The sequence below is a fragment of the Oryctolagus cuniculus genome, chromosome 4 (genome assembly GCF_964237555.1).
Source record: "Oryctolagus cuniculus chromosome 4, mOryCun1.1, whole genome shotgun sequence".
In the NCBI taxonomy this organism is placed as follows: domain Eukaryota; kingdom Metazoa; phylum Chordata; class Mammalia; order Lagomorpha; family Leporidae; genus Oryctolagus; species Oryctolagus cuniculus.
This window is the reverse complement of record NC_091435.1, coordinates 139,394,548-139,409,676: the sequence shown is the minus strand read 5'-3', so window position 1 is coordinate 139,409,676 and position 15,129 is coordinate 139,394,548. Positions and strand designations below refer to the sequence as shown.

At 38.2% G+C, this 15,129-nt stretch overlaps 1 protein-coding gene across 4 annotated transcripts in view; it reads right to left on the bottom strand.

The window, feature by feature from the left end:
• The window catches only part of ATR (ATR serine/threonine kinase), a 124,915-nt gene that overhangs the window by 30,985 nt on the left and 78,801 nt on the right, over positions 1–15,129 (bottom strand). For all 4 annotated transcript variants that reach the window (XR_007924529.2, XM_051859026.2, XM_008266276.4 and 1 more), the window contains 5 exons: positions 11,637–11,728; positions 11,222–11,399; positions 9,376–9,555; positions 8,798–8,957; positions 5,397–5,576 (listed from right to left, as the gene is read on the bottom strand). Coding sequence is in view for 3 of the 4 variants with exons in the window: in XM_051859026.2 (XP_051714986.2) it covers positions 5,397–5,576; positions 8,798–8,957; positions 9,376–9,555; positions 11,222–11,399; positions 11,637–11,728 (790 nt within the window). In the remaining variant the exon portion in view is untranslated. The remainder of the gene's footprint in view (positions 1–5,396; positions 5,577–8,797; positions 8,958–9,375; positions 9,556–11,221; positions 11,400–11,636; positions 11,729–15,129) is intronic.

The following is a 15,129-nucleotide window of genomic DNA, read 5'->3' as shown; positions in this document are numbered from 1 at the left end:
ATCTGCAATTAATGTTTTATTTTTTTCCTGATCCTTGTAATTTTTACTTCTTTTTCTTCCCTATTATACTGGCTACAATCTCCAGTAAGTATTTAATAAAATTGGTGGTATGGAGCTGGCGCTGTAGCACAGTGGGTTAATCTTCCACTTGTGGCATCAGCATTCCATATGGGCGTTGGTTCTAGTCCCAGCTGCTCCTCTTGCAATCCAGCTCTCTGCTATGGCCTGGGAAAGCAGTAGAAGATAGCACAAGTCCTTGGACCCCTGTACCCATGTGGGAGACCTGGAAGAAGCTCCTGGCTCCTGGCTTTGGATCAGCTCAGCTCTGACCATTGTGGCCATTTGGGGAGTGAACCAACGGAAGGAAGACCTCTCTCTGTTTCTCCCTCTCTCTGTCTGTAACTTTACCTTTCAAATAAAATAAAATCTTAAAAAAAATCAGTGTAGTTTACCACATTCATAGAATTAAAGAGATACATAATAATCTCAATAGATCCTGCAAAACATTTGTTAAAACTTAACATCCATTCATAATTTAAAATTCTTAACAAATTTGAAATAGAAGAGAAAGTCATTTAATAGACAGAGTGTATCTGCAAAAAGCCTATAGCTTCTTATCCTTAACAGTAAAATGTTGACAACTTTGTTTTTTTATTTTTTTATTTTTTTTTTAGATTTATTTATGTATTTGAAAATCAGTTGCAGAGAGAGGTCTTCCATCTGCTGGTTCACTCCCCAAATGGCCACAACGACCAGAGCTGCACCAATCTGAAGCCAGGAGCCAAGAGCTTCCTCTGGGTCTCCCATGTGGGTGGGGTGCAGGGGCCCAAGGACTAGGGCCATCTTCCACTGCTTTCCCAGGCCACAGCAGAGAGCTGGATTAGAAGTAGAGCAGCTGGACCCGAACTGGCACCCATATGGGATGCCAGCACCACAGGTAGCAGCTTTATCCACTGCACCACAGCACCTGCCCCAACAACTTTGAGATCAAGAATGAATTAGGGTCAGACTTGTAAAAAAAAAAAAAAAAAAAGAATTAGGATGCCTACTAACACCATTGTTTTTTAAAGGATTATTTATGTATTTGAGAGGTAGAGTTACAGACGGTGAGAGTGAGAGACAGAAAGGTCTTCTTTCCACTGGTTCACTTCCCAGATGGCTGCAACACCCGGAGCTCAGCCAATCCAAAGCCAGGAGCCTGGAGATTCTTCCAGGTCTCTCATGCGGGTGCAGGGGCCCAAGCACTTGGGCTAACTTCTACTGCTTTCCCAGGCCATAGCAGAGAGCTGGATTGGAAGAGGAGCTGGATTGGAAGAGGAGCAGCCGGGACTAGAACTTGCGCCCATATGGGATGCCGGCACTGCAGGCAGAGGATTAACCCACTGTGCCACAGCGCTGGCCCCACTGATTGATTTTCATATGATGAACCAACCCTATGTTATTGGAATAAGCTTAATAAAAATGCTCTGTTTAAGACTGTTGAATCTATGTACCAAAGTGTACTATATTTTCATTTCCTGGACTATTGCTATTAGTTTTGGGATGAAGGTTATTCTGAATTATTTAAACAATTTTAGAAGTGTTTCGTCTTATTCTTTGTAAGAGAATTTGAAAAAGATTGCTATTCTTTCTTTTTCAAATATTTGATAGAATTCAAAAGTGAAGTCCAACAGTAGGGTTGTGCTTGTGGTAAGCTGTTTAATTATTTAAAAAGCTAGGCAACTACTAAAATTTTCCATTTCTCCTTGTGTCAAGCTTGGTAAATTTTATTTTTTTCCCAGGAATCTGTCCATGCAAACATTTTCAAATGTGTTGTCTAAGGAGTAAACATACTCATTTATGATATTAGCAACAGACTGTCCTTTATTCACTTAAGACATCAGTCATTTGAAGCATCATTTTTTATTTATTTAATCTTATAAGTGTTTGCTGATTTTATTGATATTTTCATTTAGCTATGTTAATCTTTTCTATTATATGTTATTTTCTGTTTATTCTTATCTTTACTTAAATTACATTTTCTGTCCTCCAATGTTCTCTTTTCTCTTTCTGAAATCCCAGTTTCAGGTGGAATATTCTATTGCTTGATATCATCCCATAGCCACAATGGCTATGGGTCTGTTTTTAGTCTTTTCTTTCTTCAGTCTTTTTCCTTTCTATGCTTCATTTTGAGAGTATCATTTGCAATGTCTTCAATTTCACTGATCTTTTCTTTTGTAATATCTAATTTGCTGTCACTATCACTTTATTTCTCTTGGATAAATACCTAGGAATGGCATGGCAAGTTCACAAGTTAGGGGTATAATAATTTTTATATTCCCAAGACAATGATTCGAGTTCTAGTTACTACAATACTAGGTATGCTTCACTTCCGATAATGTATTTTTCATCTAAAGAATTGCATTTGGGTAATTTTATTTTTTTTTTATTATTATTTTTTTTTTGACAGGCGGAGTGGACAGTGAGAGAGAGAGACAGAGAGAAAGGTCTTCCTTTTGCCGTTGGTTCACCCTCCAATGGCCGCCGCGGCCGGCGCGCTGCGGCCGGCGCACCGCGCTGATCCGATGGCAGGAGCCAGGAGCCAGGTGCTTTTCCTGGTCTCCCATGGGGTGCAGGGCCCAAGCACTTGGGCCATCCTCCACTGCACTCCCTGGTCACAGCAGAGAGCTGGCCTGGAAGAGGGGCAACCGGGACAGAATCCAGCACCCCGACCGGGACTAGAACCCGGTGTGCCAGCGCCGCTAGGTGGAGGATTAGCCTAGTGAGCCGCGGCGCTGGCCACATTTGGGTAATTTTTAAAAGAAACAACTCCCAGAGATTAATTCATAAAGTTCACGTTTTAAACATGGTTCCTTGGTATATTCACAGGGTTTGGCAACCATTACCACAAACTAATTCCAGAACATTTTTATCACTCCAAAAATTTAGCAGTCACTTCCTATTCCCAACCCCTAGCCTATGACAACCATTAATCTACTTTCTGTCACTGGATTTGCTTATCCCAGCCATTTCATATCAATGACATCACACAACATATGGTCCCTCTGATCTCCATGTCTATAGTATAAGCCTCTACTCTTTTTGTTCTATCACTTTTTTCTACATCGTGTCCAGGCAATAGGCACAAGAAAAAGAAAAAAAAAAAAAAAAGGCTACTCAAACCATCCTAACAGGAAATCAGGGATCCAGGGTAAAAAGAATACAAAATTGGTACCATCAGGGATCCAGGGTAAAAAGAATACAAAATTGGTACCACAAAGGCAGATCTCTTTTTCCTGAAATCCAAGTGTCAGTACCAAGGCAGAGATGAGACACCTGCTGTTAAGTAGTGGTGAGTTTCTGTATGCCTGAGAAGTGGTGTGTCTTACAAATTAAAGATTTCTCCTCCCAGGAAGGTTAAACGTAAAGTTTGGCTTCAGCATCTGCCTCATCATCATTACCCTTAACTATAAATATACTTTTCGAAGCAAAGCAAGGTTAAATTCTGAGGTGGTATGACATTTTTGTAGGCAAGGGTACAGTGGCTGGGCTCCTACTATATTTCTCACTCAGAACTCAACATCTACTGGTTCCAAACTTCATGTTGCTTTTGTCACTTGCTTTGGTACTTGATTATATTTAATGTTTCTTATTCCTTTGGTTGCTTCACTCTTATGTTTGTCTATATTCTTAAGCATACATACAGGCTTATTTACAACAATTGTTTTAAAATCCTCATCTGGGGGTGAGTGTGTGGTGCAGCAGTCAAGCTGCCACTTGCGACACCTGCATCCTGTAACGCAGTGCCTGGTTTTAGTCCTGGAGACTCCATTTCTAATTGAGCTTCTTGCTAATGCACATTCTGGGAAGCAAGAACTTGGGTCCCTGCTACCAATTTGGGAGAACCAAATTGAGTTCCAGGCTCCTGGCTTCAGCCTAGCCAAGCTCTGGCTATTGCATGCAACTGGGGAATGAGCCAGCAGATGAAGATTATCCCTTTTTCTCTTTGCTTTTAAATAAAATGGAAAATAGGCTGAGGCCAGGAGCCCAGAATTCCACCCAGGTCTCCCATGTGTGTGCCAAAGACCCAAGTACTCAGGCCATCATAAGCTGTCTTCTCCAGCATACTGGCAGGGAGCTAGATAGGAAGCGGAATAGCCAGGATTCAAACAAGCTCTATTAGCAGGATGAGGGCACCCCAAGCAGCAACTTGAACTCTACCACAAGGCCCGCGCCAGGACCATTTCTGTTGATGGATTTTTCTTCTATCTATGGTTTACATGATCCTGCTTTGTCAAATGTACAGTAATTTTTTATTGGATACTAATCATAGTTAATTCTATATTGTTAAGTTTAGATTTTGTTAGATTTTGATCTGGCAGGCAGTAAAGTTACTTGAAAATAACCTAGATTCTTTTAAAGCTTATTTTGATGTTCTTCTAAGGTGGACATAGAGCAGCTTTTAGCCTTGGGCTAAATTAGGTGTGGCCATTTCATGGTCTCTACTGAACACTCCAAGTATGTAGTGACGTGTCTCCATTTGTCTGGTGGTTTGAATGACTCTCAAACTTGTGTGAGTTCTGAAAATTGTTCTTCTTATAGGTTCTCTATGGTTGTTCTTTCCCTAGCAGTTATTCCTTGCTGGGTTCATAGAATTTTGAGTTATTCTTGTGCAGCTTGGTATTCAATGACTCAGGTTATTCCAATGCCTATATGAACTCTTCTTCTGTTTCTTTCAGTTAGTTTGCCCCACAAACCTAACGATTATTCTTAGCCTTATTATTTCCTTTCCTCTATTTTCTTTTATTCCCCCTTTTCAGTTACTTTTTAGCTGGAGATAAATACATCACTCATTAATTTTTCTCCTTTACTTTCTTCTGATATATGTAAATGAAATTTTAAATTCCTTTTAAGAATGGCTTTAGCTGCATCCCAGAGGTTTTGATATGCCACATTTTTATGATCACTCAGTTCAAAGTATTTCAAAATTTCCATTGTAGTTTTCTTACAATATATGGCTTAATGATAGGCATTAAGCCTTAGAACATCATCCATATGAAGTTTAATAATAAGCTAGTAAGGGAATTATATATTGTTTTTGCACAACTATTTCAGGCTAGGATATAGTTAACTTTGAAAAGGAGGACAAGGACAATGATTATTCAGGTAAAAATGAAGTGGGGACAGTTACGAAGTATTAATAATCCTCCATTTCATGACCTCAGTGATGGTTTCAAGAGTATATTTACTCTGTGATAATTTCATTTATTTACATTATACTCTCACTAAAATGTCAAAATGTTTCATATTTTTATTATACATGTGTCCTTCAAATTGGACTTTAAAACCATTTTATCCAGTTTCAAAGTCAAAATGTACACACTGAATTTCTAAATGAAATTATCATATATACTTGCCTTATATTTTTTCATAATTGCATTGCTTTCAAAATTAGCTGTTTCTTCCATAAATCGGCCCACTAGTAGCGTAGCTCGACCATGAATCAATACGTCCTTACTCTCAGCTGGGGTTTTATTTTCAGGAAAACATAGTTCAACACCCTTCTGAAGAACAATAAGTGCCTGGTGAACATCACCCTAAGAGAAAAAAGGCAACAACAAGCCTTTTAATTAAGGAACAGAATTTCTATTTTCTCAAAAACGAAATTAGTAGTGTTTAAAATTCATTATATATGTTTATGTATAAATCTCATGCTTATCTCTCATTTCCCTCTTTTTAAATTCTAAAAAAGAAGCAATGTTCTATCTAATGTAGTTCTCATATGCAGTAACTCATTCATTTTACAGTTAAGCCAGGTGCAGGGAACTGGAGATAGCAGTAATGGATAAATCAAAATCTATGCTTCAAAAAAGGTCACTAGTCATGTGAAGAAAAAGGCCAAAATAACACATTGTACCAAATGTCATAACATTGGACTATACATGAGTATTTCAAGGATAAAGAAAGGAGTCCTCTCTATCTGCCTGCACATATAAGAAAATGAAGGGAAGCAGTTTCAGGAAAACTATCAATGGCTAGAAATAAGAAAGAATTGCTCCTAGTCAGATAATTACAGTGTTGTTACATCAGAATAAAATCCACCTCATTCTTTTATCATTTTTTTTAAATAATGACTTATTTAAGACATAAGTGAAAATTTACCAATTAGAAATTGGTAAATTGAAAAACTTGGAAAAAAATTACCAATGCAAAAAATTTGAATTTGTTCTTAAAATGATGGATACTGTTTTTCGTGGCATAGAAGCTGGTTAAGAACATTCTATGAGGAAAAATAATAATCTTAACTGGGAGAAAAGCAAGTACACATGGTCACTGGCTTATCATGGTTCCACTTACAATTTTTTGACTTTACAATGATGTGAAAGACATACACATTCAGTAGAAACCATACTTTGAACTTCGATCTTTTCTTGGGCTGGCAATATGCACCGTGATACTCCTTGTGATGCTGGGTGGCAGTGAGTCACAGTTTCCAGTCAGCCATGTGACCATGAGAGTAAACATTCAATTCCGCAGTATACAGTGTCTCCCTCTGTATGTGCCAAGATCCCAGGAGATGGCCGGCGCCGTGGCTCACTTGGTTAATCCTCTGCCTGCGGCACCGGCATTCCATATGGGTGCTGGCTTCTAGTCCTGGTTGCTCCTCTTCAAGTCCAGCTCTCCGCTGTGGCCGGGAAGGCAATGGAGGATGGCCCAAATCCTTGGGCCCTGCACCCGCATGGGAGACCAGGAGGAAGCACCTGGCTCCAGGCTTCAGATAAGCGTAGCGTGCCAGCCATAGTGGCCATCTGAGGGGTGAACCAACAGAAGGAAGACCTTTCTCTCTGTCTCTCTCTCTCACTGTCTAACTCTGACTAATAAAAAAAAAAAAAAAAAGAAAAGAAATAAAGAAAAAGAAAAAGAAAAATATCCCAGGGGAATGATGAAACCATATATAGTACTGAACCCTAAATACAAGGGTATTTCAAAAAGTTCTCAGAAAAATGGGATTAAAAATATGAGTTTATTTGTTCATATTTGGAAAATGCATATTATAAATAATTCATTGGTTTCAAATTCTTTTGTACAAAAATAAACTCATTCTTTAATTCCATTTCTCCACCTTTGCATGTCATGTTTTTTCCTATATATACATCCCTATGATAAAGCTCAATTTAGCAATAACTATTAAAACAACTATAATAATATACTATAATAAATGTTGTTTAATGGGGTCAGCATTGTGGCATAGCATGTTAAGCTGTCACCTGCAACGCTAGTATGCCATATGAGAGCCAGTTCAAGTCCTGGCTGCTCCTCTTCTGATCCAACTCCCTGCTAATGCACCTCATAAAGCAGTGGAAGATGGCCCAAGTACTTTGGACCCTGCCATCTACATGGGAGACCGGGATGGAGTTCTAGGCTCCTGGCTTTGGCCTGTCCCAGCCCTAGCCACTGTGGTTTTTTAGGGAGTAAACTAGTGGATGGGGGCCGGCGCTATGGCTCAGTGGGTTAACACCCTGGCCTGAAGCACCAGCATCCCATATGGGTGCTGGTTCAAGTCCCAGCTGCTCCACTTCTGATTCAGCTCCCTGCTATGGCCTGGGATAGCAGTAGAAGATGGCCCAAGTCCTTGGGCCCTTGCACCACTTGGGAGACCCAGAAGAAACTCTTGGCTCCCTGGCTTTGGATAGGTGCAGCTCCGGCCGTTGTGGCCAATTGGGGAATGAACCATCAGATGGAAGACTTCTCTCTCTCTGCCTCTCCTCTCTCTGTGTAACTATTTCAAATAAATAAATAAATCTTAAAAAAAAAAAAAAAAACTCAAAAAACTAGTGGATGGAAAATCTCTCTCTTCATGTGTTTCCTCTTCTCTTGTCACTGTGCCTTTCAAACAAATAAAATAAACTTAAAAAATAGTTATTTAAAACTTGTGAATTATTTATTTTTGCTTATTTGTGGTTAGGTACCTGGAACTGTGGATAAGAGCAGACTATTTTAATACTGTGTTTCTAAGTTATGATGCTTCATAGGTTAAGAGTATTAAGTGCATTTTTTTTCTTTTTGACAGGCAGAGTGGACAGTGGGAGAGAGAGAGACAGAGAGAAAGGTCTTCCTTTACCGTTGGTTCACCCTCCAGTGGCCGCTGCGGCTGGCACGCTGCGGCCGGCACACTGTGGTCGGCGCACCGTGCTGATCTGAAGCCAGGAGCCAGGTGTTTCTCCTGGTCTCCCATGTGGGTGCAGGGCCCAAGCACTTGGGCCATCCTCCACTGCACTCCCGGGCCACAGCAGAGAGCTGGACCAGAAGAGGGGCAACCGAGACAGAATCCAGGTCCCCGACCGGGACTAGAACCCGGTGTGCCGATGCCGCAGGTGGAGGATTAGCCTATTGAGCCACAGCGCTGGCCTAAGGGCATTTTTAATTTACGATATTTCAACTTACAATAGGTTTATCAGGATATAATACTATCATGAATCAAGGACTATCTGTAGTCTGGTTTTAGCTGAAGCCCAAAGGGTTTTGTGAGACAGAAATGAATGAACCTACAGAGCCAGTCTGGGACTAGATTAAAAAGGACCTTTCTAAACTTCAGAGTTAATCCTATAGGTATAAAGACTATTTTTAATGATTTAATAATTTTGAAGAAGCAACATAACTGAATAGCTTTTTATGAATTATAGTAGGTAAATAATGAAGAAGACGGACAGAAAAAGGTTTTAAATTTTGATTAGGGATCTTCTATCAGCTGTGCCTCTGCAAGAAATACATAATCCCCAACAGGATAAATATCTGATGACATTCCCTTGGCCATTACCTTGGACCACAGCCACTTTGCCCTCTCCACATACAGTTCAGCAAGCCGTGATTCTCCTGCGTTAAGGAGAGCATTGTAGGCTGTCTGGTGGTGACCAGCCTTTCTGGCCACTCTGGCACTCTGTAGCCAGCATTCTCCAACCATTTCATCGTAGTCAGGTCTAAAGAAATGTGATAAAATGGGGGGCAGCGGGGGGGAGAAAAGAGTATTTGTAAGTATATCCAATAATTAAACTAAAATATTTCCAACAATCTCTTCAATATACTATTTCAGGGAATCACTGATTAATCTGTTAAAAATCCTTGATTTAAGCTTTCTCACAATGTTTCATTTTATTTCTTATAAGTCTATGAAGATTTTATTCTTGATTTAAATCAGTACCAACAAATATGTTTATAAAAATTAATGGTATATAAAAGTGATTCTTAAATTCTAAGTGCATTTCAACTATATAGTGTAGCCTTGTTAAATGAATATAGAAAAATGCAAATTCAGTTAGAAGAGTAGGAAATACGTGTACAAAAATAATACCAAATATAAGATGATTAAAATGGAAAAAAAAAAAGTAGTCTGCAAACCTTTTGTTGAGACTTAATAAAGCCCTCCGGAGAGCCAGAATAGGCTCCTTGGCTCTGTAAGAATTCTGAGTCATTTCTAGTCGAGCTACCCAGTTTAGAGAATCCTCTTGAGAACTGTCTTCTGGAGACTGGTGAAAAAGTGGTTTGGTGCTATGCTCCAATTCACACAACATGTGCAATCTGAAGAGATAGAATCAATGTTAAAACGCTATTCTGGGGCCAGCCCTGTGGCACAGAGGGTAAAGCCGCCGCCTGCAGTGCCGGCATCCCATATGGGAGCCAGTTCAAGACCTGGCTGCTTCACTTCCAATCCAGCTGTGGTCTGGGAAAACAGTGGAAGATAGCAAAAGTCCTTGGGTTCCTGAACCGACCCAGAAGAAGCTCCTGGCTCCTGGCTTTGGATCAGCCCAGCTCTGGCCATTGTGGCCATTTGGGGAGTGGAACCAGAGGATGGAAGACATCTCTCTCTCTGTCTCTGCCTCTTTGTAACTCTGCCTTTCAAATAAATAAATAAATAAATAAATGTTTTTTAAAAATTTTATCACATTCAGTTTTATTAGTTTCATATATGAAGCACTACTTTAAATCTACCACAAATCTAAAATATAGTTTTCTTTTGCAGAACATTAATATATATTCTTTGTACATAAACAGCAACATTTATATCTTTTCAAAGTGGGTATAAACACCACTTTATGCTGGTTAAAATATTCAGGGCTTTGTTGTGATCTCCAAATTCCTATGAACTGAAGAAAGGTATACCACGGCAAATTCAAATGTTTGAGAATCAAATTTCACCACTTACATGAAGATAAAAGAAAATATGGATCTGTTATAAATCAATATAAAATATTTGCAAATGAATATTCCTACTTATAAGAGGGCTTGGCCTAGTGTATGCCAGTAAAAAAATTGTGGAACAAATACATTCTTAATTTCTTTTCCTAGGAATGACAGAAACTGTGATATATTCACATAGCTTCTTCCCCTTTATATAGCAGTTTGTGTCTATGACTCAGTGTTCAATTCACAAGGATATAGATGAGTAGGTAGAGAAAAGAATTCAACTCAGTAGTCCAGTATTTGATTTCATTAAGACATTATCATAGTGGCTGACACAAAACATAGTGAATTTGTATAACTTTAAAAAGTTACTATTGTTTAATCACAACACTTCCTTTATCATTTTTCTGCAGGTGAATCATTAGACCAAAAATATTTTTATCATTTTTTCCATTCCTCTAAAAGTTAATATTCTTTTCTGATAATGTAATGCATTATATGGTGAGGGGGAAATGTCAAATGCATTCATTCATCAACAAGAAGGGAAGAGAGTTTTAACAAGCAATAATCATTAATGTGTTGGGTACAGATGTCTAGATTATTTAGGTTAGTTATATGGAATATGCCATTACAAGAAGATAAATATAACGTATTTTATTAGTCTCATAATTGCTTTTTCAATTAAAAGGATGTAAGTTAGGATTTTTTTTTTAAAAAACTATAAGAAGACTGTGAGGTGAAAGTATGAAAGAGTAATTTTGTGTAGCTTTGTGTAACACCAAACTTACTATCAGAATTATTTACTCATCAAAAATTCCAATCCTATCAGGTCACATTTTTTTATTATTAAATATTTTTATTGTGTAGCCACTACACTTAAGAGACAGTTCATTACTATCTTAAATAAATACCATGAATTTACATAAGGTATTTATTGAATTAAAATACATTTAACTGAATTCCAAGATAATCTCAAACTATACATTTGTTTATACCGCTTATATCTGTTTACCTATTTGAGGGTAACAGATTAGGAATATAAAAATGCAAACTTCCAAAATACCTCACAATAAACTCATATCCTCGTTGGTAAGAGCCTCTTTCAAAGCTTGCAGCGGAAAGAGGTACAATTTGTTCTGCTCTCACCAGTTTCAATGTGTCATAAAAAGTTGTGATATCTTTTTTTTTGGCTGATAATAACAATTGTCCCAGTCTGACACTCCACGATGTAGATTTCCCATCTGAAAAACAAGTGAAGAGTCAAAAAATGCTATAGTCCTAGGTCGAAGAGCCAGTTTTCTAACAGTGGATAAAATGGTCAGCAGAAATACTGAAGAATGGTTTCAGCCTACTTTGAACTAAACAAGATAATTACAAAACAGTCAAAGCAATTAATTATGAATGCTTCTAAGCTACTTAACTCTAAATATTTATGACTAATATATTAAAACCGCTTATATTTCAAGAAGTAATTTTACCTTCTGCCAAATAGTTTTCCACCAAATCCCACTGTGACAATTTCCAAGCTGCTTCCACTCTGTATGTGTTTAATTCATCTGTCCATTCAGACCTATTGAAAGAAATCCATATCGATCAAACTTTATTTAAGTTTACAAAGGCATTTAGAGATACTTCACTGGTTTAGATGCTATATTGTTCATCTTGCTGCATTTGATTGCATTTTGTACTTAAAATAATCTCTATTCAGAAATAACCCAGAAAAATTTTTAACCTTCATTTTTTATTTATTTGAAAGGTAGAGAGAGAGATAGAGATAGACAAGAAGATGGAGAATCTCCCATCTGCTGGTTTACTCCCCAAATGCCTACAACAGCCAGGGGCTGAGCCAGGCCAAAGCCAGGACCTCCATCTGAGTCTTCCACCTGGGTAGTAGTGACCAGCTAATCACCTGCTGCCTTCAGGGTGTGCATTAGTAGGAAGCTAGAGAGTAGTCAGGTACTCTAATATGTGGGCATCTCAAGCACTACCACTAGGCAAAATTCCTACCCCAACCTAGAAAATTTTAGCCTTTACATTCTTCAAAAACATTTTGTCACACTATTTCTGGTAGAGACATTTACAAATGCCATTCTTTAGCAAAGTGATTTTGCATATGTTAGAGCAGAACAAATTCTTGGATAATAACACAGCCTGTTACAAAATTAGCTACATGCTTAACTTGAACAAACTGCAAGCAAGAAGAGCCACCGAATGCATATGAATTCAGAGACAAACAATTCTAATAATTTAGGATTTTTAATTAAATTTAAGATACAAATATAGGGGCTGGTGGTATGGACTGGAGAGTTGAGAGTTGCATAGGACATTCAACATAAAGGCATAATAAAATGATGTGTCAATGGCATAGCAAAATATACAAAGCCTACTACTTAACATATACATCCATTCTTAAACTATTGTCAGTTACTTTAAAAAAAGTATGATGGGTCTTGTGCTATGGCACAGTGGGTTAAGCCACAGCTGCATCTCATAAGGGCACTAGTTCAAAGCCCAGCTGCTCCACTTTTTCTCTGCTAATGTGCCTGGGAAAGCAGAGGAGGATAGCCCAAATGCTTGGACCCTTACATCCATGTGGGAAATCTAGAAGAAGCTCCTAGTTCTTGGCTTCAGCCTAGCCCTGCCCCATTTAGGCCGTTTTGGGAGTGAACCAGCAAATGGAAGATCTCTCTTTCCCTCTCTTTTTAACTCTGGCTTTTAAATCAATCAATCAATCTAGGGGAAAAAAAGAAGGCATGATATAGGCTGATTATTTTTTCTAAGCATTCTATTTAGGTGACATTAGAATGACCAGTGATATTTTGAATGATGACTACAGAGAAGCAGCTAGAGTTTCCTCTTTTTTATTAATCATACCATTTGAATACTTATTATATGCTGGTTCCTGGGGTAGGCATATTTTTTTCCATTTAATGATCTAATATACTACATATAGCACAGAATGAAGCATCTGCCAAAAATTCATGGAAAATACATATTATGGAAAAAATTTAGTATCAAAATAAATTTATTTTTCATTCCATTTTTTCCACAAATTTTTGAAGTCTCTTTGTATATATCATATTATAAAAAAGAAAACAGATTCATAAAGACTACATTCAATATCCTTAAAAGTAGAAACATCAAAAAAATTAAATAAATGACAGTTATATATTTTTTAAAATCTAAAAATAGCAACATAAATATTGAGTATGCTTCAATTTCTAAATATGAAACCATCAAAAACAATTTAGGACAGGCTAAAATACAAACAACAGAAATTTAATTTTCAAAAGTTCAACTTTGAATGACTTTACAACCTTTTACCATCAGACACCAAAATATGAAAATCTCAAGATAAAAATCTGAGTAGAATTGGTAATACAAGTTGAGTATCCCTAATGAGAAATCCAAAATTTGATTTTTGAGCATCAAAAATGATGCTACAAGTGGAACATTCCTGACCCAACCTCATGGGACAGGCCACAATCATAATGTAGATGCACTAGAAATACTGTGTAAAAATACCTTCAGGGTACACCTATAAAGGATGTATGAAACATAAATGAATTTTGTGGTTAGATTTGGTTCACATTCTTAAGATCTCATTATATATGTAAATATTCCAAAATCTGAAAAAAATCTCAATTTTTTCAATGTCTTTTTGTTCTTTTAAGATTTACTTTATTTGAAAGACAGAATTACAGAGGAGAGACAGAGAGAGACATCTTCATCCACTGGTTCACTCCCCAGATGGCCCCAACGGCAAGGCTGGGCCAGGCTGAAGCTGGGAGCCAAGAGCTTCTTCCTGGTCTCCCACATAGGTAACACTTGGGCCATCTGCTGCTTTTCCCAGACCATTAATAGGCAACTGGATCAGCTGGGACTTGAACCAGTGCACATACAGGATGCCAGCATCCCAGGCAGTGGCTTTACCAGCTACACCACAACACCGGCCTCCAAAAATCTGAATTCTAAAAACATTTCAGGTCCCAGATATTTTGGACAAGGAATATTTAACCGGTTATTTACTATCCACAGGAGTGTATCATACCAAGTCTTAAACCAAAAAGTACCAAATGACAATAAGGATCAGGGTGGGAGAACTTATCCACATAAATGGAGTACATTAAAAGGAATACTGTGGTGTAATGGGTAGGACCCCTGCCTGCAGTGCTGGCATCCCATACGGGCACCAGTTCAGGTCCCGGCTGTTCCACTTCTGATCCAGTCTCTGCTATGGCCTGGGCAAGCAGTGGAGGATGGCCCAAGTACCCACTTGGGAGACCTGGAGGAGGCTCCTGGCTCCTGGCTTCGGATTGGTGTAGCTCTGGCTGTTGCGGCCATCTGGGGAGTGAACCAATGAAAGGAAGACCTTTCTCTCTGTCTCTTTCTCTCACTGTCTGTAACTCTACCACTCAAATAAAAAAAAAAAAAACATAAAAAATAGAGAAATATTTGTTTAAATGCAAATAGAGATTCTCCACAATGACCATTTGCTTCACTATAACACAGCATCCCTTCATTGAATATTGACACACACTTTTCACAATCCAAATATCAACAGGCTCTGTGTATCATAGGCCCAAATATGAGACAAGGGGAGTCTAACAGTGCAGTGTATGTCACATGGAAACCTGACACTTCAACATGAGTCGTGACAAATTTTCTCAAATTTATATAATAAAATCTCTCAACTAAAAACCCAAAGAAACACATCTACCACATATAATCACTCCTTCCCTACTTCTACAAAGTTTTCTTCATCATTTCCTCAGTTGAACTACTGTGACGCCATCTGACCAACAGTAACCTTCTCTGCTCATGGACATTATAAAACAGTAGTGTTTATGAATCATTGTTTTTGAGCTTATAGAAACCTTTAGAAGAAGCTGCGTTCAGTGTGGTCTAATAAGGCAGCAGACTGCGTGTTCTTTGCTTATCCAAGATTCCCATTCTCTTCTTACTAGATCT